At 37.2% G+C, this 25,018-nt stretch overlaps 2 protein-coding genes across 3 annotated transcripts; both read right to left on the bottom strand.

Moving 5' to 3' along the window:
* Positions 1 to 684: 684 nt before the first annotated feature.
* adgrg3 (adhesion G protein-coupled receptor G3) lies at positions 685 to 17,948 on the bottom strand. 2 transcript variants are annotated; one of them, XM_053513780.1, is made up of 12 exons: positions 17,834 to 17,948; positions 17,402 to 17,462; positions 16,508 to 16,598; positions 13,968 to 14,093; positions 10,914 to 11,027; positions 10,311 to 10,350; positions 9,995 to 10,086; positions 9,280 to 9,398; positions 6,859 to 7,127; positions 6,596 to 6,686; positions 2,418 to 2,704; positions 685 to 2,332 (listed from the first exon to the last, which is right to left on the bottom strand). In XM_053513780.1, the coding sequence occupies exons 1-12, from the start codon at positions 17,892 to 17,894 to the stop codon at positions 2,232 to 2,234; spliced, it is 1,452 nt and encodes a 483-aa protein (XP_053369755.1). In that variant the 5' UTR covers positions 17,895 to 17,948; the 3' UTR covers positions 685 to 2,231. The 2 variants fall into 2 exon arrangements, with proteins under 2 accessions (XP_053369755.1, XP_053369757.1); XM_053513782.1 differs by having other exon boundaries at positions 17,402 to 17,532; positions 17,834 to 17,912.
* A 545-nt stretch (positions 17,949 to 18,493) lies between these two features.
* On the bottom strand, positions 18,494 to 22,417 carry LOC128542535 (adhesion G protein-coupled receptor G3-like). The gene is made up of 5 exons (XM_053512423.1): positions 22,310 to 22,417; positions 21,500 to 21,768; positions 20,690 to 20,795; positions 20,251 to 20,531; positions 18,494 to 18,823 (listed from the first exon to the last, which is right to left on the bottom strand). The coding sequence occupies exons 2-5, from the start codon at positions 21,684 to 21,686 to the stop codon at positions 18,777 to 18,779; spliced, it is 621 nt and encodes a 206-aa protein (XP_053368398.1). The 5' UTR covers positions 21,687 to 21,768; positions 22,310 to 22,417; the 3' UTR covers positions 18,494 to 18,776.
* Between the last annotated feature and the right edge of the window lie 2,601 nt (positions 22,418 to 25,018).

Genomic DNA, 25,018 nt, shown 5'->3' on the forward strand with positions numbered 1-25,018 from the left:
TTATTTTAACTTGATTTAATGATTCAATGTTATCCTAAACTTTCAGGCTATAACAGTCGAATACCCCCTTTAGCTATAAATTAATTAAAATAAAAAATAAATAAGATTAGTTTTGGCTTAGTGGTTAGCACCGTCGCCTAGCATCGTTATGGTCCAGGTTCGATTCCTGACTCGGGTCTGTGCTTGATGGATCTCCTCCAGATGCACATGTTTCCTCCCACTGTCCAAACACATGCAGATTAGGCATATTGGCATTTTCAAATTGCCTGTAGTGTGAGAATGAGCTTGTAAGTGTGTGTCCCCTGCGATGTACTGACCCCCTGTTCAGGGTGTACACCTCATGTCCTAAGTCTCCTGGCTCCAGCCCCCCCGGCGTCCTTGTATACAGGATAAGAGGTTTGGACAGTAAGTGAGTTTTCAAAGTATCATATAGACAGAGATGAGAATGCAAAAAAAAGCAAGAAATGATCAAAGATGACAATAGAGTAAAGAGTCAAGATGACCCTGGAGAAGGAGAGGAGAGAGACAGTCAACAATACTGGCTGGGTCTACTGGAAAGGAAGGAAGGGAAAGAGAAAATAATGAAGTGGGGCTTGTTCAGTAGAGATGTGAGATGTGGTGATTTATGTCATTTAAGAATTATCTTTTGCATGTTGTATTAATTACAAACAGCCCAATTAAATCCCATAAACTCTGGGCTTTTATTGTTTAAAGCGTAAAAATAAAATAAAATGAATTGGAGTAAAATCACATGAAAGTAAGAGTCTTTAAAAAAACAGGACATTTAATATAATGCTTTTACAAATTTCTTGTCTAATGTTACTCCAATGACTTTCACGGTTGATCTGCTAATTCAAAACACTCGTAAATCAAGTTAAATTTTCCCATAAGAAATAGTTTAAACTCAAATTATTCATTTCACAGCCCCAAAAAATAAATACATAAAAAATAATTAACACAAAATATAAAGTAAAAATAAAACAAATTAACCTGCACTTTACCCTGAAATAAAAGGAGAAAAAAAATCCAGACAGATAAGTGTTTCCGTTTGTGCGCGCTGACGATTTATACTGTATATATGTGTGTGTGAATCTAAAGTAAGCTCCCCTCTCCCTCTTCTTGTCTTACACAGTTATCCTTCCTTCACTCTTTTCACACACAACGGAAACACTGTTTTATCAGAAAAATAAAAAAGAAATCTCTCTAATATCACCCGATTAAGTGACACACTAACGGAATCCCTGCTGTAAAGTAAAAATAAAACAAATTAACCTGCACTTTACCTTTGAAAAGAATCGTGTGTGTGTCTGTGAAGGCGAAAGTGGGAGGGGTCTGTGTGTGTGTGGCATGGTGTCCAATGACACACGCACACATGCAAAGAGGAGGCTAAGCCTTGAGCAGAGAGAGAAAATGAAATTTGAACCTCTCGAATGAGACTTGCTTTTGCTTTATTCATCACCCGCGCTGTACACACACGCATACCAGTAAGAGCATAAGCGCACCAAGACCCGGCAGGGGAGACGATTACCCAGAATTCCGCAGCGCAAGAGAGAGAAAAAACGTTGGCTCAGCTGTGATCACGTGACGCTCAGAATTAAAACAAGAAGCTCATGCGTGATACATGATGCTCCTAAACCATAGTGGCAGGGTGGGGCCACTTGGATTAGATTTTTTAGGGCTGTTGCATCCCATCATTGATCGGATTGGGATCCTGGGAGTTTGGCCACCAGCTTGATGTTGTTGGGCTCTGTGCCTGCCGGGCCCTGTGCGCAGCACGCGATAGCCCCCCGAGTGTTCTGGTGGGTTTGGATAGACAGGCTTGCCTTTTCTCCTCACAGGCATGGATGGTGCTCACTTGCTGGTATATAGTTATATATAGTGATCTATGTAATATACAGAATATTAATATGATTTAAATTTTTTCAATATTTTACATTATGTTTAAAAGGACATGCGAACAACATGTTACAAAACCCTAAATCAAAAAGTCATTGGCTTATCGCAAGAAAACAGACAAACATATTCAACATTTGCTCTTTAAAAAAGTTAAAATTTTCTATTTACATTGACTTTCTATAAGACATAAAGATTATAATTAAGTTAAAGAATTAAAAAGAAGTATCATATAGAAGAGAGTGTTCAAGTTAGATGATTTCAGGTACATCTCAGGACAAATCCTCATCTCTTGACTCGCAATCCAACCCATTGTGGTTCAGTGCTTTGTGCCAGTATCATGAGCTGAAATTACTCAGGGATAAATTCTTTGTTACGGACCCTTCCTCGTGAGTTGACTTGCAGGTGAGTGATAAGAACCAAAAGAACACAAAAACACCTAGAAGATGGAAACACATCACGGAGCAATAAGTAACAGAAAAAGAAAAAAAAAATCAGAAAAATGATCACCTTTGTACACTTACCTTGAAATGAATTTAGGATGGTAAAGGTGTAAATCCCTGAAAGACTCAGGGGTCCATAGGTAAAAAAGGCCAGTCCCCATGACAGACCCAAAACCACACCGAGCCCCAGGATAATAGCGCAGTCCTTCCACAGCCTTCTTAATCTGTTCCCAGTCTGCACACCTCGCAATTTTAACTGCCACACCTTCACCACTATCACACCCATGATCACTATGTTGAAGAGTAGCACCAGTCCCAAATAACCATTTACTGTTATATAACTCACAGTCTTATTATTTATCCAGCAGCTGCAAAATACACAAAAAATGCAAAGGTGGAGTGAAGATCAAGTTAAAGTCAGAAGAATGCAAACACTCATCATGAACATGAATGCCAAGGCAAGATTGAGCTTTCAATGATTATTTAAAAACTGGTCTTTTTCTTTGGCACAATAAATATAAAATCATACACCTTTAATAGTAGGAAAACACAAGAATTTCGTGCATAATTTTTAATTCATTTGGGGCTTTCTGAAATCAAAATTATACATACAGCACATGTAATATTTGGTTGAATGTCTCTTAGCCAGTTCCACCTTAACCAAATGCTTTTGGTAGCCATCAATAAGATTCCGGCAGAATTCTGGTTAGACATCTGACTTTTCTTCCCAGTAGAATTTGTAGAGTTTATATAAATTAGTTGGTTTCCCAACACTTATGACCTGACTTTTGGTGGCACAATGGCTAGCACTGTCAGCTTGCACCTCCAGGTCTTGGTTTCGATTCCCCCATCTGGTCTGTGTGCATGGAGTTTGCATATTCTCCCCATGCTCTTGTTCTTTCTTCCAGGTTCTCCAGTTTCATCCCACAGTCCAAAAACATGCAGATTATGCTAACTGGCGTTCCCAAATTGCCTGTAGTGTGTGAATGTGCATGTGAATATTGACCAGAGGGCTTACCACGGTTGTACAAATGGGAATAAATACAAGGGTCACCATCGGCCTCCATGGTTCCTAGTTGGACTACAGAGGTTCCTAGATAGAGGGATGAACCTGATTTCCAAAAGGACCTGAGGTCCAAAAATCTTCAATAGGGTTGAGGTTCCAAAAGATTAAAATTAGCATGCTTTATCCATTCTACAACCAGCTGTTATGTGTGCTTGGGGTCATTGTCCTGTTGAAACATTTAATGTTGTTCATGTTTTAAGGTTATGCTGTAGACTTTTAATATAGTCCTCCTTCATCATTATTCCAACCACAAAGCACTATTTCCAATTCTAGCCAAACAGACCCAAAATATGTTGCTACTACCACCACTATGTTTAACAGTTGGTACAGGGTTCTTGAGGTTACTTCTCCAGTTATACATCTGGTCAATACTGGTTCTTTAATTGTCTGTATGGTCAGCTTTAAACTTTAATTGAGCTTGAAGATGTTGATTTTGGATTTCCTTGGTGCTTCGAATTCTTGGGGTTATCTGGTATTACAGATGTACAGTATGTTACACAATCATTATTCCACAGAAAAAATCAGTTCAAAGAAATCATTGGCCCAATCATGATGTATGCATACCAATCTCTGACTGCAACTGCAGAAATAACAGATTGTTTGATAACACTTTTACTTTAAGTAAAACTTACTATGATAAAAAAAAACCCTATCATAGTAGGTCAGACCACTGCACCACTGAGACACAAATTTGATTGGTCGGACACCTTATAAAATAATGTTGGCCTTTAGATCCATACTGTATATCACTGTGTATGTCTTACAGCAGCGGTTTATAGAGTCAAGCTACATAAATGTATTTGTGCAAAAATCAGCATTAGTGGACAGAGTCTAAAATCTCCAGCAATTAACAGTCACATAACAGTCAGACAGCCGTTTTAGACCATGCGATATTCTGGAAGAGAAAATTCTTCAGAATGAAGAATGGCTGTGCAGCTTCTTAGTAACCTGACGAACAGAAATTTCATTTAATAAATTTCAAGAGAGAAAAGAAGTGGGGCTGCTAAAGATGGATTATTATTGTTATTGTATAGCTTTATAAGTGAATAAAATAACTATCTTATATCATAGTTGCATGCATGCATTAAATATAAAAAAAGCAAGTATGATTGTTAGTAAATTGCTGGGATTATCAGCAGCACTTTGTGGTGGTAAATGTAACTCTGCATGATTAATATGAAAGTCTGGGTGTACATATTGGAACTTTCTTTTCAGCCTCATAACCACACATAAATACAGTGGGGCAAAAAAGTATTTATTCAGCCACCAATTGTGCAAGTTCTCCTACTTAAAAAGATGAGAGAGGCCTGTAATTTTCATCATAGATATACCGCCACTATGAGGGACAAAATAATAATAATAAAAAATAAAAAATGTTTAATGAATTAATTGGTAAATTTCTCACTAAAATAAGTACTTGGTCACCAAGAAACAAGCAAGATTTCTGGCTCTCACAGACCTGTAACAACGTCTTTAAGAGGCCTCTTTGTCCTCCACTTGTTACCTGTAGTAATGGCATCTGTTATCAGTATAAAAGACACCTGTTCACAACCTCAAACAGTCACACTCCAAACTCCACTATGGCCAAGACCAAAGAGTTTTTAAAGGACACCATAAACAAAATTGTAGACCTGCACCCGCTGGGAAGACTGAATCTGCTATAGGTAAGCAGCTTGGTGTGAAGAAATCAACTGTGGGAGCGATAATTAGAAAAATGGAAGACATACAAGACCACTGAAAATCTCCCTCGATCTGGGGCTTCACGCAAGATCTCACCCCGTGGGGTCAAAAAGATCACAAGAACTGTGAGCAAAAAAACACAGAACCACATGGGGGGACCTAGTGAATGACCTGCAGAGAGCTGGGACCAAAGTAACAAAGGCCATCAGTAACACACTGCGCCGCCAGGGACTCAAATGTATTGTAGTGCCAGACGTGTCCCCCTGCTTAAGCCAGTAGATGTCCAGGCCCATCTGAAGTTTGCTAGAGAGCATTTGGATGATCCAGAAGGGGATTGGGAGAATGTCATATGGTCAAATAAAATCAAAATAGAACTTTTTGGTAAAAACTCAACTTGACGTGTTTGGAGGAGAAAGAATGCTGAGTTGCATCCAAAGAACACCATACCTACTGTGAAGCATGGGGGTGGAAACATCATGCTTTAGGGCCGTTTTTCTGCAAAGGAACCAGGACGACTGATCCGTGTAAAGGAAAGAATGAATGGGGCCATTTGTCGTGAGTTTTTAAGTGAAAACCTCCTACCATCAATAAATTCATAAAAAAATCATACAATGTAATTTTCAGAATTTTTTTTTTTTTTTTCTAAAATTTTGTCCTTCATAGTGGAGGTATACCTATGATGAAAATTACAGGCCTCTCTCATCTTTTTAAATGGGAGAACTTGCACAATTGGTGGCTGACTAAATACTTTTTTTGCCCCACTGTATCGATCAATCGATTGAGGTGTTGATCAAGTTCATCATTGTGGAATTCATTTTAGTCTAGTTTTCATGACTGTTACATGTTAAACCTGAAGGACGTGGTTTATTACTGTTAAAATATTATTACAGTTTTTTTCTGTACTGAATGAAAAAAAACAATTGATTAGGGTGGAATTTCCACTCAAGTAAATTATGTAAGTTAAACTAAAGTAAATAATCACTAATAATAACGCTTTATCCTGTATGCAGGGCCAGGAAACTATCCCAGGAGACTTGGGGCATGAGGCGGGGTACACCCTGGACAGGGCACAGAGCACACACACATACATACACTTACACACTTTGGGAACGCAAATTAGCCTAACCTGCATATCGTTGGACTGCCTGAGGAAGCTGGAGTTTCTCGACAATTTATTTTTATTTTATTTACTTAAAAAAAATTTACATTTTAGAAGAATGCATGAATAATATATTAAAGGATTAGACTTTAACATCATGTTTATTATTTACTGCCAAGTTAGGGATTAATCCACCAACCAGAAAGATTTCGCTAGTAACCATGAAAAATATTAGTTTGACTAAACTACTAATCGAAAAATAATCGATAGATTAGTTGGAACAAAACAGTTGTTAAGTGCAGTTTTAATGTACAACCTATACAAGGCCAAAATAATTTATTTAAGTGCAGTAAATCTCAGTTACAGAAGCCTTAATGCATTGGTGTTAGCTAAAAAATATATTGTTGATCTTACAGATTTGTTTCATTGTTGTTTCTCTCTGTTAAGGGGTATTTGCCATATGCACCAGTCAGGCCACAGATCATCACCGTGATTACAGGAACTCCTATCACAAAATCAAAAAAAAAAAAAGGAACATCATGACTCATACACTTTTAGGTTCTTCATGACACTTTTTTTAATTAAGGCTTTGAAAAACATATAGTCTATTAGTTTCAACCTTTATTTGCAATAATGCAGTGATGTCTATCTTGATGTACTGTAGGACCCCAACTTACCCCAGCCCACTACGCAAAGTTTGAGCAAATATCTCCTGATGTAGATGTTGAAGACCCGCACGAGGAGCAGGTACAGGTGAAAACCTTCGATAGCGGTCCAGGTGAAGGTGGCTAGCAAGGCCCAGTGTAAGATAAGGCCGAGGCACTGACATGCTGAATTAATTTCTGTTCCTGACCCCAGTGCGCTGGCCAGAAAGAAGAGGTGCAGCAGGAACAGTGAGCCTGATAGTTGCACATGAATCACAACAGAGTGCTCTGACTTCCTCTTTCTGTGGAGAGAGTAGTATCAGCATAAAATCCCGTGGTGAGCTGGTTGACCAGGTTTCCGACATCTTGTCTTTGCACTCTCTCATTAACGTTTAAAATGCAAACGGATCATCACGCATACTGCGCCACTATTGTTTACAAAGTACAAACACTGAAGATTAAGAACATTAATACAAATCGTTCCTACTACATGTCATAGGCATGCTGTTATATAAAATTAATCAACGAAAAGAAGTGATAATTAACAATGATGTCATATAAACCAGTATGATCTACGTATTTAACTGTGCCCGGATAATCGGAGAATAATTCAATGGCCTACAAAACTTTAAATTCAAAACAACAACTGTCAAAATGAAATGGCTCACCACAGCTTGCACACACACACACGCACGCACGCACCAACACGGACGCACGCAAGGGCACACAGCACAAACATCCCCCAAAAAAACACAAACTGTTTCTCTCTGAAAACAACAAAACGGCAGACTACGTGTGTATTAAAGTAAGCTTAGTTTGTCAGTGATTGGGAGTCGAGATTCTCCAAAGTAAATGCTAACAGCTAGTCTGGCAAAGACACTTTCCAGCACATTAACGAGTTGTAGACAGTTTGTTTATGCGTGTCTAGACTTTTAAAACTAAATGACATAGAGGTAAAGTTTGAAATGTTTGCTTCGTACATATACATATGATAAAACTGTAAAGTTGACAGACTGCTAGTGATGGGTCATTCATGAACGATTCGTTCTTTTTGCACGAGTCTTTAACGTGACTCAGAACAATGAGTAGTCTCAGAGAGTGATTCATTCATTTTCTATGCATGCGCACAGCATCGCAAACACTCCCTAAAGTTATATACAGGAAACAGAAATGAGTAGTTAACCTTTAAGTCTTCTAGTCCAAATCATTCGTTCTTTTGTTACATGACTTTTATAGATGCTACAATATGTAGTGCATTACACAGGAAACAGAATTGAGTGGTTCTTCTCATGAGTCTTCTAGTCCCAGTCGTTCATTCTAGACTAGACGGAGTGGAAGACTCATGAGAAGAACTGTTCAATTCTGTTTCCTGTGTAATGCACTGCATAGCGTCTATAAGAGTCATGTGACAAAAGATCGAACGATTTAGACCATAATATGTCCTTAGCTGCATTACTGGAACTATAGCCAAAATGTTTGTATGTATTGGGGGGTCTGGGGGTCTGTTTATTGAAAATGTAACATTATTTTATTTTATTTCTGATCAAAAGAATGAAATTAACTAAATGACTCAAAAAAAGATTCAATTTGATTAACGAGATCCAAAGAACCGAGTCACTAAAATAATCCAAACCACAGACTAACCGTTAATATTTACAGAGTGAGTTTAGTTTGGGTGACAGTGATTGGGAGCGAAGATTCTCCAAAGTAAATGCTAATAGCTAGTCTGGCAACGCTGTTTTCCAGAATATTAGCGAATTGTAAACAGTGAAACTAAGCGACGTAGAGTTAAAGTTTCAAACGTTTGCTTCTTACATAGATTTCATCTATACATATGATGAAACTGTAAAGTTGGTGTGTCTTTACATTGAAGATATATGTAAAAAAAATATCATTTGCGGGAGGTAAGATGAATAATAGAACACATCAAGATGGTCCAACTGTTTGTTTGTTTGTGCACTTATCAAGTAAAAAATACTACTGAACGAATTTTAATGGGGTGCCGAGCATGAGGTAACATACAGGCTTTGTTTCATCGCAATCGGCCCATGGGATGAAAGGGTACTTTTAAATTTAAATAGAAAATTTAATTAAAATCGACTTAATAATTCCGCACAAAATTTTAGTTAATTTCAAAATTCAACAGATGGTGCTGTACATTTTTAGAAACCCGCTTATGAGTGTGCAGTTAAAGTTCATGTGAGTGAAGTTGCGGGTAGATCAAGTGTTCAATGCAGAAGCCTTTCTCAGAGGAATGCAATTAATATTATTTATAAATATGTACAGTAAAAATGTATTTTGTTTTTTTCTATTTTTTTTTAATATAAATTCTGTCACTGACTGCATGTCCCACATGGCTGATGGACTTATTACTATATATTGATGTCATCTAAACCACAATGATCTATTTAACTATGCCTAAATTATGTGAGAATAATTTAATAGCCTACATACCTTTCAATTAAAAACAAGATGATAACGATGGCTGTAAATAGTACAGAGAAAGAAGACCCAATGTATGTAATGTATTCAAGACGACGAACATCTTCAGGATTTTGTACACTATCAGGACTCTGCCAGTGCCCAGCGTCAAGAAAAAGAGACATACAAAGAAACGGATATGATAAAGATGAATAATATAACCATTGCTTGCTAAAAGACAATGTATATACCGATCAGCCATAACAATACAACACACGGCATTATGGTTTGTATTATGCAGGTTTCCCTTGTGCCACCTGGGCAGTTCTGTTCCCTCTGGACATGGCTCTAAAACATCTGGAGGTGTGCTGTGGTGTCTCGCACTGTTTTATGTGCTGTATGTTGTGGGATGGGGCCTCAATGGATCAGGCGCATTTGTCTGGTGCATTCCCTGAATGTTTGATTGGATTGCGATCTGGATAGATCATAGCCCAGATCAATAACCTTAAAATCTTTGCCTGCTAAACTCCATACATGTTCTAATACCTTTACTGTAGCTCTTCTGTGTGATTGGACCGGATGGCTGGCCTTTGGTCCCCATAGGCATAACTGAGCTCTGGGTGCCCATGAACCAGTCACCAATTTACTGGTTTATAATTGATAAACAATGTTATTTAATTCATCTGCCAGTGGTGTTAATGTTGTGGCCGATCGGTGTATATGATTAGGTATTAAGGCTTCAACTCACGATGAGAACTGCAAAAAAACTGAGGTGATTGCAACTGCAGACAAAGTGTGTATCGTTTCTGGTGGTGCTACATCCATCACTGCTCCAGATACCTGAGGAACAAATAACAATATGCACATCAAAATCAAAATCATAACATTGTGACCAACTAAACCTTATAATAGTATCTTTCTTCACTAACAATAAGCATAGAAATAATCTATTTTTTTCCTCTTATTGTTGTTATTTTCCTTTAAGGGTGATTATTATTAGCATAGCATTATTAGCAGAGTTATTTATAGCATTTTGAAAAATTTTGAAAACAATGATTTATGACCTGAAGTATACTTCCAGAAGACACATGTCCCACTTATATTCTGAAGAAACAAACAAACAACAAAGTATTTCTTTTTTTTTTGCAAAAAAGACAACAACAATTTGTCAAAAGTATCCTGGAATTAAAACTCGCGAAACAATGTTTTTAATATGCTAAACAATGATTTTGTGATACCTACAGTTACAGAATGCATCGGATGCGAGTTGTGTTTGTACGACAGTTTTCAACTGTACAAAATCCTAAAGATGTTCGTCTTCTTGAATACATTACATACATTGGGTCTTCTTTCTCTGTACTATTCACAGCCATCGTTATCATCTTGTTTATAATTGAAAGGTATGTAGGCTATTAAATTATTCTAACATAATTTTGGCATAGTTAAATAGATCATATTGGTTTAGATGACATAAATATTATATAATCGCTTCTTGTAGTTGATTGATTAATAAGTCCATCAGCCATGTGTGACACGCAGTCAGTGACAGAATTTATATTAAAAATAATATAGAAAATAAAATCAATCAATTTTACTGTACACATTTATAAAGAATATTAATTGCATTCCTCTGAGAATGAAACATTGAACAATGTGGGATTTTTTACCTCTTTTGTATTTGCAAACTGCATTTTAACAGGTTGAGAAAGATTGTTGACATCTTGTTCACCAAGCCACACACCTAAGACTCTCCCATCTACAGATTGTGGATTAGAAGATGCCTGTGCAACAATGTAAAGAGGATTATGATCAGATATGGTTGGTGTAAATGGTGTAGAAGAGTTTTGTTTAGCATATTTAAACCCCCAAGAATAATTTATTTATTACGCTACATTATGGAAGTATAACAGTGCCAAAATTCCTCAAAGCAAAACAGCATACTGAACTCACATGAACTGAAAAAAAAACTTGTCACAAAAAATTTGAATTTTTCTGCTTTGAAATTTGAATTTAGAATTTGAATTTTTTTTTTAAAGCATTTATATATAATGCTATAATGCAAGCATTTAAAATTCAATGCAAAAATACATCCCGAAGCCAGCTGGGAAAGTCGCCCAGCCGATGGACGTCAGCGAGGACTCCAGCCTGAGGCCACCCCCATAGAGCTGGGAGGGGCCAGACCGCCCATCGACAGCGGGAAAAACGCTACTGCCTCCGCGTGCTCCGTTCTGCCACTCCACCCACCGGTTTTGTGCAGATGCTACCATGGTTGCGGTATGCGGTGGCCTTGTGAGCATACCACATTTCTCTCTCTTTGTCTACCACATTTTTCTCTTTCCCCTTTCTATAGGTTTTACACGCACACGAGTTTTGCATCCGTAAATAAGATGATACTATCCTTGCCTAAATCTGGTTTGTAGACACCTTTGTGCCTTCATCTTAGTTTAGTCCTCATAATGAACTTAAAAAAAATACAAGAAGGTAGAAGGGGAGAAGATGGGGAGAAACGGGCGTATAAAGGTATGCAACAATGTTCTCGCTGTATGATTAAGGTATTCATGTCATTATGTTCATTAGTGGTATAACGTTAACTCTTAGGTTTGTTAGCCTTCTTGCTTATGAGTCTCGCCTAGGGAGCAATTCATTGTAAACCCGCCACTGTATGCACCTAACACACTGTTTAATAAAATAGCATTATTTATTACAATATTGAATAAATGGACCAAGTAAATTTTGTATCATTCATTTTTTTTGCTTTTAAGTTTTTTTTTTTTTTTTTACAACGAGCTTGAGGTCGACATATGTGGCATCTCAGCATCAACAGTAAAAACCATATAGGCACTATGTTTAATAGTGAAAGGAAGTGGATTTCCATACACTCTAAATAGATGTGTGTTCATGGTAAAAAGACTTCTTAATCAGACTAATCAGAAAAAAGCTTAATTTTGATAGGGAGAATAAAGGTTGGACTTTGGAGCAATTGAAAAGGGTCATGTGGTTTGAGTTCAGATTGATCCTATTCCAGAGCAATGGATGTCTCAGTGTAAGAAGGGAAACACATAAGCGATGCATGGTGCCCCTATTATCTGGGGTTGCTTCAGGTGGTCAGGTCTAGGCTCAGCAACTCTATGTGGCAATAAAATGAAGTCAGCTGACAACCTGAATGTACTAAATCACCAGGGTATCACACTGTATCCCTGTATCCGTGGAGTTTTCCTTCCCTGATGGCATAGGCATATTTCAGGAAGCAAATTGTAAAAGAGTGGTTCTGATCAATATTATACACCATATATCTCTTATAGTGGAGCACCATATTTAAGGCATTATAGGTTTTAGACAGTATTCTCCATCATCTGGAGTTTTAAGGCTGAAAACAAGTCATAGCCACTGGGGCTTGCTTTAAGACTACATGCGAGGACCTTTAAAAGAACCTGTTTATATTACTCATTACGATTAGTAAAATTCTATATTTAAGCAATTTATATGATTTGAAAAATATCACTGCAGTATCACAATGGTTGTTTATGCAAGCTGTATTCTGTGGGCAACATGGTCTATGTGAAAAGACAGAAACCCAGAGACAGAAGCCTAAAGAGCTACAGCACCACCAATGTAACTCCAGTAAAGAAGTTTGAGCAAGAGCTCCTATGATATACACCACCAGGCCAAAAAACACCCACGCATTCTATTATTTTGTTGGACCTCCTTTTGCCGCATAGTTTATGCAATGTCAATACATTTATTTCAGTCCAGAGACTTTTCTCTCACTATTATGTTGTATTGGTGCTGCGCTAACCAATTCTACAACAGGTTTTCCCCATAGAGTAGTATGTTATTTTAGCATTGTAAATGTGAAGCATAATGGCAGCAGTGGCTCAAACGGTTAAGGCTGTCATTTACTGGATTACTAATCAGGGGTTTGAGCCCCAGCACTGTTGCAGCTGTTGAGCAACTTGGGCAAGGCTCTTAACCCTACGTGCTCCAGGGTTCAGCTGGGCTGACCCCAGCTTCCTAACTGGGATATTTGAAAAAAATCATTTCACTGTGCTGTAAAGTACATGCGACTATTAATTATTATTATTAAACTTATGTTTAATTTGTGTTCCTTTTGGTTTATTTGAGATATCTACCTGTCTCTAAATTCTTTTAATCAGGAGTAAAAGGACTACTACCACAACCTTCATCACTTCATACTGTTCACATCTTCTTGGGTTCATGCATCCTTAAAAATATTTCTGCTGTCTGTGTTTTTTGTCATAAAACAGAATATTATGAATTTGCAACTAACATCCATCCAAAACCCCACTGCATTGGTCATCAGTCAGGTGCAGCATGTTGCAGCATAATGAAAACTCAAAGTAGACAGTTCAAAGGCAAATAAGAATGATTTAAAAAATAGTTACTTCTTGTAGGCAGCTGCTCATGGCCTTTTACTAGTACTGCAGACCACCACTGAATCATTTGGTGCTACACAGTGCTGGACTGTACCAGCCTGATTTCATCCACACTTGTAATGCTCTTTCTTACTCACTGACATACCAACATTTATCAATTATAGATGCCTGTTCTTTCGGTTTTTTAAAATCCACCACCATTATATCACGATTTATATCAGGGGTACAAAACAGTTTGGTGATTATCTGTTCAGTTTTAACCTGGGACTGGAATCTATAATTATCTTTTAAAAAAGAGATAGCATTGACCAAAAATCTGCCACTAACCTCGAAAATGCTGTTGTTGAGTACAGATACCTTCAGGGACACACTAGTGTTCTCCTTCCAACCGCTTTTTATGATGGCCTCGGTAGGAATATGAATTACATGCCCATACGTTGTCTCCAGTTTGGCCTGTGAAAGCAGTGGGTTTCTGATTAAAGCACTTCAAAATAAAGAAATTGGTCAGATTTCGCAACTTATTTCAGCCTGTAATCTTTCTACTTTCTATATGAGTCAATGGTATCTTCATGTGCATTGCCCTTCTCTTGACATACTGGGAAACAAGAAGAAGAAGTGATAATACAGTTGAATGTTGCAATTAAATTACAAAGCAAAACAGACTTTTCAATACTACTTAATAAAAAATTAGTCTTTCAAAGTCTTTGATGAAGCATGGATTAAATATTTCTAATTATGTGGATCTCATTGGGATTCATGAAGCATAGCCAGGGTGTCGATTGTCATTAAAGTGGAGAAAATCAACCCACTGTTATTAATGCTGGTATAGGAATGGCAAAGATAATTCTATAGTTTTTGTTACACACCGAAGCTGTTTGGGTTCTAGTTAAACAATGTCTGAGATGAGAAATTAGGCTTTCATCTTAGACCACTGCACCTTTTTGGAAACTGCATTTGTTCTTAAATGGTCAAAACCATGATGATTAGCCTTCTACGGTAGAAACGTACACCATTTTGAAACTGAGAGCCATTGCATAACCACTGGGCCTAGCCAATACAACATTTTGGAATGTCCCGAAAAAGAAAGAAACCACAGAAAGAAAAAAAAAGAAAAAACTGTCAAAAGCAAAGTCCACAGGAAAGCAGTGCATGGTTCACAATCCACCATTTGAAGAAGACATTGACTGCAAAATTCAAACCACTCATCAGCAGGAAGAATTAAAAGGCCGGATTGGAAGTTGCCAAGAAATACAGAAATGATCCACAAAAGTTCCTGCACAAGAAAGGACTTCATCAGTGAAAATTTTCATACTGCTCAAGTCAATAACCAGATATTAACCCAGATGAGCATGCACTTTCACGTACTGAAGAGGAGAAAAAACCAACAACAAAACAAACGGAAAGAAGCTGTGGTTTAAACCTGCATTAACAAAAGTGTTTGGTGATGTAAGTGGGCCACTATGCATTTAGTGATGCAGTTATTTCAAGCATGAAACCAAACTGTATGTCCTATTGACCTTAGTTTATTTAAGACCATCTGTTTTCTTTCTCTTTCAGGACGTTCCGAAATGCTGTATTGTCTAGGTCCAATACTTTTGCTCATCTAAAAATTAGGTGGTCTGCCACCAATGGTGCCCTGTCGTAAACTGCTTAAAACATCTTGATGTAAATAGTAGGAAATGAAATCTGAGATTCTGATCTATTGTCTCATAGTCATCTTTTGATCTCAAACTGAAACTGCCTTGAGTCTATAGCAATAAGAAAACAATGGGCCTTGCCGTTCCAATACCAATACAAGACTGTGCATATTACTGTGTTCTGATTATAATTAGCTTCAATTAAATGAAACTTAAGATCAACAAACCCACCATTGTATTAACCCCTTCAAATCTGATTAACCCCTAGATTACTCCCCCTATTATTTATCTAAAATCCCAATATTCATCAGCTACAATGAAACTAATAGAATGTGGATGTGGTTACTAAAGCGATGTGTCTAAGTCTGCATCCACTGACCTATCGTAGACATCTAAGTCAGCAAAGTTGAAATGCCTACCCCCAATACATATTATCTGGAACAGTAAAACTTTTGAATGGTGCAAACATCCATGCTCTCTGTGGTCGTTCTTGTGAACATTCAGCTAGTGAAATGCCTGATCACTGAAAATTGATGTACAACTTGTTGCCAACTTGCGTAGGAGACGCATCTGTCCGTGGGAACTGTACACACACTTGTACATTTCAGGAACTTGGCTGGCATGTCCCCATGCAGTCTGACCACACTCCATTAAAGGAGTTGATAAGAGGGCAATGTTTCAGATGAGAAACAGGCAGTCGGATCATGGCTCCAGCATACTGAGAAAACTTTCTACCTTGATGATATCCAAGCACTAGTGAAGTGCATTAGTGTAGCAGGGGTTTAAAAATGAAGGGAGCTTTTACTCTCATAACTTACTCACTCACTCATCTTATATACCGCTTTATCCTGTATTTAGGGTCACGGGGACCTGGAGCCCAGGAGGCAGGGTACACCCTGGACGGAGTGTTAATCCATCACAGGGCACATACACACACTCACACTCACACTCATTCACACACTATGGGCAATATGGGAACATTGGATAGCCTAATCTGCATATCTCTTGACTGTGGGAGGAAACCGGAGTACCCGAAGGAAACCCACCAAGCACGGGGAGAACATGCAAACTAAACTCTTATAACTGTATTCTCTTATTTTGCCAAGTCAGAAGTCCCGGTTTCAGTTAAACAACCCAATAACTTAGTACAAATATAATACTGAGTAAAGGATACAAAGTAATGTGAGTCATTTATATGCTGTCATCAGTGTGAGATTGTGAAATATTTACCTGTTCCAAATCAATTGGTTTCATATAAAGGTCTGGATTTGGGATACGGGTTTGAATAGTTGTACAATCTCTCATCTTGTTTTCAATACACCTGTTTAAAAAAAGCTTTCAATTAGGCAGTGCACTTCAAATTATGTTAATGTTTTTCTGTAAAAAAGTTTTCTGTGCATCTTGTCTATGGATAATCAGAATCGGCTCAATGCGTACACCTCATCTGAGTGCTGGAGAATAGTCAGTAATACGGTTTGTATAAGTGTCAGTATGCTGAATTCTATTGCAGAAAGTTACAGAATTATTGGAATTGGTTTAGATAAAAATGCAATTTCAATTACAGTACTAGAGCAAAATATTGATCAGCCATGCTGTCATAGGAACATAATTAAGAAAACATAATCTGAAACAGAGTTACTGTTGTAAACGTGGTTAAGGTAATAAACTATATGCAGCTTTTCATGTGACTTAGAAACCAGTACTGATCTGTTTAAAATGTCAAGAAATAGCCTTACACCTGGTGCTGACCATATGAACTAGTTTTTAAAATGGTAAATAATCCCATCCGCATAAAAAAAAAAAAAAAATCAACATAATAATGAATGCAATGTATCCATTATATAAAATCCTGCATTGGCTGTTAGTATATAACAGCTTATGAGAGGCTTAACATGTAGATTAAAATACACTTATACACAGTAACACTTTAAACTCTGAAAACAGGGCCAGAGTATCTTCATTTCCATGCATATATTTTTCTTTTAGTTTCAATATAAGTAGTTACTGAAAAGTTTTTACATTTCTCAATGAAATTCTTTAAAACAAATAACCTTGTAATTCCTTGAGAGTTTACACATTCAAAGAGACAACAATTAAACTTGGTTGTTCAACTTGCCAACTCACCGAGGGATGTTGGAATTTTCTTTCTGACAATACGGAAGAACCTGATGACATGGAATGGATCCTGTATGGGATGCAGGATAACAGGGATTGTTAGAATCTTTTCCCCGACATGCTCATTCTCTAGCATAAAGCTTCAGATCAAAAGGACAAATCATTTTTCTATTTCAGCCCTAGTCAGTATAATTCTATACTGTACCTATTTACAGATAAGTTTATTGTCACCCATTTGATCTCAAATTGCATCCATAATGAGGTCAAGGGTGTTTGTTTTATATACAAAACAAAACCAAACCAAACAAAACAAAAAGAAACTATTACAAAAATATTTTCCTGGGAAAATATGTTTAGATAATAATTATTCATAACATAAAAACATAACACAAACTACAAATCTAAATAAAATCATATCAATTAATATTTTATTTATCCTACCTTTTACCGGAAGTGATATGGAGGAAAATATACAGATGCTAAGAAAATACAAGAGCCACATTTTTTCTGAATAAGATCTCTTGTGCCTACTGCTGCTAGTGTGGAAAAAACCCAAGGTCTCTTTTAACACATTGTCATTTCCTGACAGACCGGAACTATAGAAATCACATGGTGCATAAACATTTATGTTCAGGTCACCAACTGCCACAATGAACCACAAATACCACATAGTAACATTTTATCTGTACAGCCATTTTAAAAAACAAAAAATAAAAAAAAACATCTAGATGGTAAAAACAAACAAACAAACAAAAAAAACAGGTTTTATTTTGAGGAACACAAAAAGACAAAAACTCAGGAGGAACTAAAACTGTGTGTATGTTAAACAACATGGCAATAAAAAAAAAACAATATTAGTTCACACAGTCATACAGTATATAATATATAATATAACTATATAGTACAAACATAAGAGATTTCTGCTAGTTTAAATATAAAGGCAGTTCATATACTCAAAATATCAGATCAGTGAAGTCAAAAGTAGAGGTGATGGAGAATGAGTCATTTAAGATGTAATTGAACATTATCCATATTATACACACACACACACACACGATATCTTTTCATAAAAACAATGTGCATCATTTACCATTGTATTGTCTATATTAAGGAACTCAATGGCACACAATGGAAAAAAGTGAACCGCGTGACTAATTATGAAACTCATGAGCTACAGAGAAGGCAGATGAATTGGGTTTTAATTCATGTGATTAGTTATATAATGTGCCACAGCGGTTGTCTTTTTTTTACCCATCAGTATATCAGGGATGACCACATCAGCATTAAATGGCATGTAATATCTGGTTAGTGTGTAAAACTGCTTTAAAAGGTCTTGATTGAAGATCTGGTCTGCATAGGCACAGATGATTTGTGCCTCCAGAAGCTAGTTCCTCTTCATTTTACCGTAGAACCACAGGAAGAGAAACAACCCTGGATATCAAAGATAAACACAAACACATGCACCCACATTGAATTCAGTTCCCCTTATAATGGCTTTTCCTAAAAGTGTCACCTAGCAGTTTAAGTGGCTTGTGTGTGACCAGAAATTTCACCATAGTTGTGAAGAGCTCATTTTTTCTAGTAGTTTGTGTTCTAACTAAGTCTGATCAGATTTCATGGCAGCTCTGTCCACACCCATCTTGGTGATGCCAAGTCAGTGAAGACATTTTTCTATGACTAGCACTAATGTTGGATGAAGTTATTATATTCAAATAATAATGCTGCTTGGATAGGGGAAGTGTCTAGTACAGAAACGCTGCTGTAAGTTACTTGCAGAAAAAAAAAAATCAGCACTGTGGATGGAAGTGCCGTCATCCTGAAATCCTACCCCACTAGATTTTACATTTTCATTGTCTAATCGGTGTAACAAAAGAACACACTATACCTTTAAAAGTATATCTTCACTTGATGTCTCTAGAGACGTTTTACTGAACTCAACCAACTGGTTGATACAAAGAGCCCATGAAAAAGGAAATAAATCATTGTGAGGATATTTTAGCATATGTGAGACAAGCATTTCAGGTCAAACCGTTAATATTAAAAATAACCATGAGGTTGCAGCTCTGGCCCCTCGGGGGATATACTGTGGTGTTTGGCACCAGGACATTGGCAGAGTGTTGTGGGGTGGGGCTGACATGTTTGATATACAAGGGCGCTTCCAGAACGAAATATGCTCGCAATCCAAGGTTCCACTGTAAGTGTATACAGTATATTAGACTCATCACAGTAAGAAACTGAGTCTATGAAAAAGCTTTTTTTCTGTAGAGAAAATTTGACACGTGATTATAAAAAGTTATGGGGACATGTCTTCAGGACCTAAATAAAATACACTTGGGTAAATATCCATAAAACAATATGTTGTATACTCTATATAATTATCATAAATGTATGCACATTGAGTAGTTTGTGTTGTGCACAAGAAAAGATTATGACATTATGGACATAATCAACATTCCATCTATCCGTCTATACCGTTTATCCAGTATAGCATCGCAGGGGGCCTGGGGCCTATTCAAAGGGAACTTACAGTACAAGGTATGATACTCCCGGACTGGGGTGCCAACCCTTCACAGAACACACACACTTACAGACCCAATCATAAACTATGTGCAATTTGGAAACACCAATCAGCCCACACTACATGTATTTGGCCTGTGGGAAGAAACTGCAGAAAACCCACCAAGCCCAGGAAAACATGCAAACTCCATGAACATATATCAGGGGTGAGATTTAAACCTCCAAGCCTGATAATTTACACTGGATTTGTAGTCATACTTTTTATTAATATCAAAAAGAGAGCTCAATAGACTTAATGTATATACATCACATTACGTTTCCTGATCGTAAAGTATCCCTACCTGACAAACTGTTGCAAATACAGAAGAGGTAAAGAACGGGGTAGTTTGTGTATCCCGTGGTGAAGAAAGCCAAACCCCATGTCATTCCCAGCAGGATGGTCAGGCCCAGGACTGTGCAAATGTTCCTACAAGATGGAAGCTTATTGCCTCCGACGTTCAAGCACCGAAGCTTAAAGATCTGATGCGTCACTACCACCAGAATGCATGTGTTGAACAGGAAGGTTACGGAAAAGTAGGAGATGTTCATGCCATACAGGAAGCGGGTGTCGGTAATCCAGCACCTATATAGTACAAATTTGATTTAGGATAAAATAGCAAAAAAACAGTTATTATTATGGAATTACTGTGAAATGGCCCTGTAGAGCTGCTGACTGGCCATTCACTAAAAGAAATGAAAAGTGCTTTGTTATCAAGTTCACGCAACAAAATGTTTACTTACAATTTTTTTGTTTCATTTGTGTCAGATAACTGAATTTGAGTGGTTCCATAAAAAGGCTTAATACCATACACACACAAACTTCCTCCAACAAGGACAGCAGGCAATCCTGGGGAGAAAAATCCATGATTTTATGTACAGTACACTCACTTACCACTTTATTAGGAACATCAGCCAAACATGTGGCATAAAATTACACAAATACAGGTCAAGAGCATTGGTTAATAACTACTGTATGGTAGTGACAATGGCAGACAACAAAATGTAGACATGAACAAACCATACAGCTTCCAAACGTGTATCTAGTTAAATAGCATGGAGTTTATTTTTGACAATGAGACGCAATTTCATGGCACTCACTCATCGTATATATCTCTTTATACAGGGTAGGGGGGGTCTGGAGCCTATCCCAGGACACTTTTAGCACAAGGCGGTGTACATCCTGGTCAGGGTGCCAATCCATCGCATGGCACACACCACACACTTACACACTACGGGCAATTTGGGAACGCCAGTTAGCCTAATCTGCATGTCTTTGGACTGTGGGAGGAAACTGGAGTACCCAGTGGAACCCACAAAGAACCCATAATGCAAACTCCATGCATACAGACCCAAGGCGGGAATCGAACCCGGGACCTGGAGCTGCAATCTTTACAAGATTGGAAAGATGGTTACAATATGGAAAGATGTTTAAAAATTTGAAAACTTGGTAATGTTTTTTTTCTTCTTCCATATTTTATATAATAATCCTTTTTTGTTGAACTTCTATTGTAATGTTTTTTGCAGTGTAGACCACATGGTGCGGTTGCTCACCCCATCCAAACAGGGACAGCTTGACCATGTAGTGCTTGATGTAGCTGTTAAAGACTTTGATTAGAAGCAAGTACAAGTGAAGGGCTTCAATGGACATCCAGGAGAAACAGGACAGCAGGCTGTACTGTATTAACACTGCTATTAAGACACACACATTGTTTTGAGACCATGTAGCTCCCCACTCCATAAACAAGAAGCTTGTGTTGAGGAGGAAAAGGGCAGCGCTCAAAGACACATGGATAGCTATGGAATGATTTTCTTGCAATTGCCTGTAAAAACAGAGTATACATTTATGTATTACATGCATATGCTGCTGACGTAACAGGTAGCGTCAAGTGGCTCTGTTATGGTGAATGAATAACACAAAAAGCACAAAAACATTCACATTCTTACATTCATTTCCTAAAACGCAATAAGATTTCACAAGACTCAACATCTGAGGTTTAGTTCGCTTTTCAGATAATGTGGCTGTTTTGTGGAATGTGGTTGTGTGTTTTTTTTTAAAATGTTGTTGTGTATTGTACTTTAGGACCACACTTTAGATGGACAAATCAATTCCAAAGCAACAGTTTTGATTGATCATGTTTTAATCGCGCTTAGCAAATCGCGACTCGGTTTCAGACTGCTGTAAGAAATTTTTGGAATCTACAGAGAGGTTTAGCTCAGTGGTTGAGATCTTAGACAACGGGTCAGCAGGTCACCCCAGTACCTCCAAGCTGCCAATGATGGGTCCTTAATCAAGGCACTCAAATGCTAACTGTTCAGAATAATGATGTAAAGTAATATAATGTAAGAGATAAAAAAAATTACCTAATGATGAATGACCACAAGAGTTCATAACGCACATGTATCTCACTATTTAATGCTGATTAAAAAATTATGCTTTTATTCAGAGGAACCGAAAACCAGGAAGTTGTTGGTTAAAGATCTTGCTTAAGAAACTTAGTGGTGGGGGGATTTCACATCCATGATGATCAGTAGAAAACAAAAGCCTTGAGTTGTAAATAATGCCATACAGTATGTGTTGAAAAACACAGCAGTTTTTTTCTCAGCCCGGTGCAAATGTATGAAAAGCCTACTTCCCATATTTTAAAAACTCCAACGTTTCATCACAGACTTCTTGAGGCCCTTCTCTACCTAGGGATTCTGGGTAGTCCCCCAATTAGGCTGGCGGACCGAATCCATCCGGACCGCGACGCCTTTTGACTTTTGACAAATAAATAAGCCAAATGCTATTTTCTAATAAAATTAAGTTTATATCAGGCACATCAAGGTCAGCTCAGTAGATCTGTTTGGGTCCTATGGCACCATTGCTACTACAGTTACCATGCTGACTGTTATGTTCAGGTGTGCAGTCATGTGTGCACTGAAGAGAACAGAAAGCGAGAGCGGCGCGCAGACAGATGTGTGAAAAAAAAAGTCACGTTCAAAAATTGTTAAAGTTGACTCAGAAAAATGAGTTTTCCGAGATGATTGGGTGGAAAAACATGCATTCATTCTTCCTCCATCGAGCTGTATGAGGCCTATTTGCTCGGACAAACGTTTAACCACTTATGTGAGGTTGTAAAATGTAAAAAAAATTAAACGCTATTATGAAGCTAAACATAGACACTTCTAAGATCGAGCTGTCCGATGTAAGGGAATATTAAGTTCTTTTATTTTCCTAGGACAGTATAAAGTGATCTTGTACTTGATCTAGGGTTCTTGTATATTTTCACTTATTTTTGTTAGACATTGTTACTGGTTGAATTTAATTATTTAGTACCAAAAGACAGAACAGCATTAAAATGAGATCAGTTTTGTGTCGGTTTATACAATACTAATACGTAAAGACATGTTTATCCATATAAGGACATATTATATTTTGTGCAATTATTTTTTTCCTGATTAATCATTAAATCATCAACACATGTTTTTGGGTTGTCCGGACCATAGCTGTGGAGTGTGGAGTGTTTATTTCCTGGCCCTCGAGTAATTTAAGTTAAAGACCCCTGTTCTATCGTCACATTTATATTACTCACTTCTTGAAAATGTAGCACAGGATGGTAACTGCGGAGAAAAGTGATGAAAGACTGCAACCTATATAACTGATATAGGACAGTATTTTCCACTGCTGATGATTTATTTGTGTCTCGTTCATGTTAACCTATCCAACCACACCCGCGCACACACACACACAAACAAACAAGAAAGAGGGAAAATGTAGATTATTAACAAAAGTACAATATAGTAAAACTAATTCACTCGCTTGATTTTAATTCATTGCTTACCAGGAGCACAGCGAAGGGGGTCATGTGATCATATGAGCACATTACATTTCCGGTGCTGTTGAAGTTCGTCAGGTTAGTGACAGCCCCTGTGTCATCCCACCTGGACTCTAATCAGGACCAAATTAGAATCTCTGATTAGTTACATAAATGTACATACCTGTAAAGTGCCAACGAAAATTATTTCGATTCCATCAAGCTTTCCACATTTTATGTTTCACATTCATCTTAAAAAGGAATCAAATCCTTTCTTGCCCTATACAGTATACAGTCACCATTACTCACCAGGAGGAGAACGCTCTTTCGCAGTTCTCCAAACATATACAGCATTTTTTCCTTGTAAAGTATGAGCTCTAGTATCTTAAGTGATCTTAGTGGTTTTAACTGGTCAGGGGTATTAATGTAAAGCATGGATCATTACCGATTATAATTTATGTTATAGAGCCAATAAAATAATTTTTTTATTATATCCAATCAATCATGACTTCTAACAATTTATGCTCATTTTGTATAAACATTAGGATTAAAGAATAAAGGTAAAATTGGTGTAACTGTTTTTACCTTTTCTCATGACTTCATAATAATCAAATTTCATCTGTACAATTTTATGAGATCTGCTTCTCATCACTGTTAGTTCTCATCACTGTTAGTTCTCGTCACTGTCACAGCACCAATAAAGCACAAAATTGTTTTAGCACTTGACAAAATGATACGTACCTTTTACATTGTAAAACTGGCATGACAACCTTTGACGGTCCTATGAGAACAAACACGAGGATAGAATGAACAATTAGTCAAATAACCCTTTTACACGTGATTATATGAATAACGTGATTACCTGCAGAAAAAAAGATAAAGGTGCATTTAAATATGTAATTAATCCGTAAACAAAAACTGTACATACAAATTCAAGAGGATGTGACATCACATGAACAATAAGGATCACCTGACAAATTATCATGTAAAAAAACCCTGAAAAACCTAATAAATGCACTACATGAGAAAACAAATTAAACCAAAATTAATCATGTGTAAAAAAAAAAAATTATTGATTTTTTTTTTTTTGGAGAAATTATGCATGTACTGCATGTGATGAAGATGTGAAATTCACTGCCTGGACAAAGAAAATCATACAATGTTGAGTGCAGTTGATGTGTGAAAATGATTCAACATGCTCCCAGACCCACTCCCTTACAAATTGAGTCCTGGGATATGCCTGTATCATCAGGAAGGAAAAATTCTGTAGATGTGA

The sequence above is a fragment of the Clarias gariepinus genome, chromosome 15, assembly GCF_024256425.1.
Source record: "Clarias gariepinus isolate MV-2021 ecotype Netherlands chromosome 15, CGAR_prim_01v2, whole genome shotgun sequence".
In the NCBI taxonomy this organism is placed as follows: domain Eukaryota; kingdom Metazoa; phylum Chordata; class Actinopteri; order Siluriformes; family Clariidae; genus Clarias; species Clarias gariepinus.

Bases quoted from the DNA above. Each gene is read 5' to 3' on its own strand.
- adgrg3 (XM_053513780.1), bottom strand. From the start codon at position 17,894: ATGTGGCTCTTGTATTTTCTTAGCATCTGTATATTTTCCTCCATATCA. The intron at 17,463-17,833 runs GTAGGATAAATA...CATCCCATACAG, and splicing joins CATATCACTTCCGGTAAAAG to GATCCATTCCATGTCATCAG. The intron at 10,087-10,310 runs GTCATAAATCAT...TTTGTTCCTCAG, and splicing joins CTTCTGGAAGTATACTTCAG to GTATCTGGAGCAGTGATGGA.
- LOC128542535 (XM_053512423.1), bottom strand. From the start codon at position 21,686: ATGGAGTGGGGAGCTACATGGTCTCAAAACAATGTGTGTGTCTTAATA. The intron at 20,532-20,689 runs GTAAGTAAACAT...TGTACTATATAG, and splicing joins ACAAATGAAACAAAAAAATT to GTGCTGGATTACCGACACCC. The intron at 18,824-20,250 runs GTAGGGATACTT...TTTGATATCCAG, and splicing joins TATTTGCAACAGTTTGTCAG to GGTTGTTTCTCTTCCTGTGG.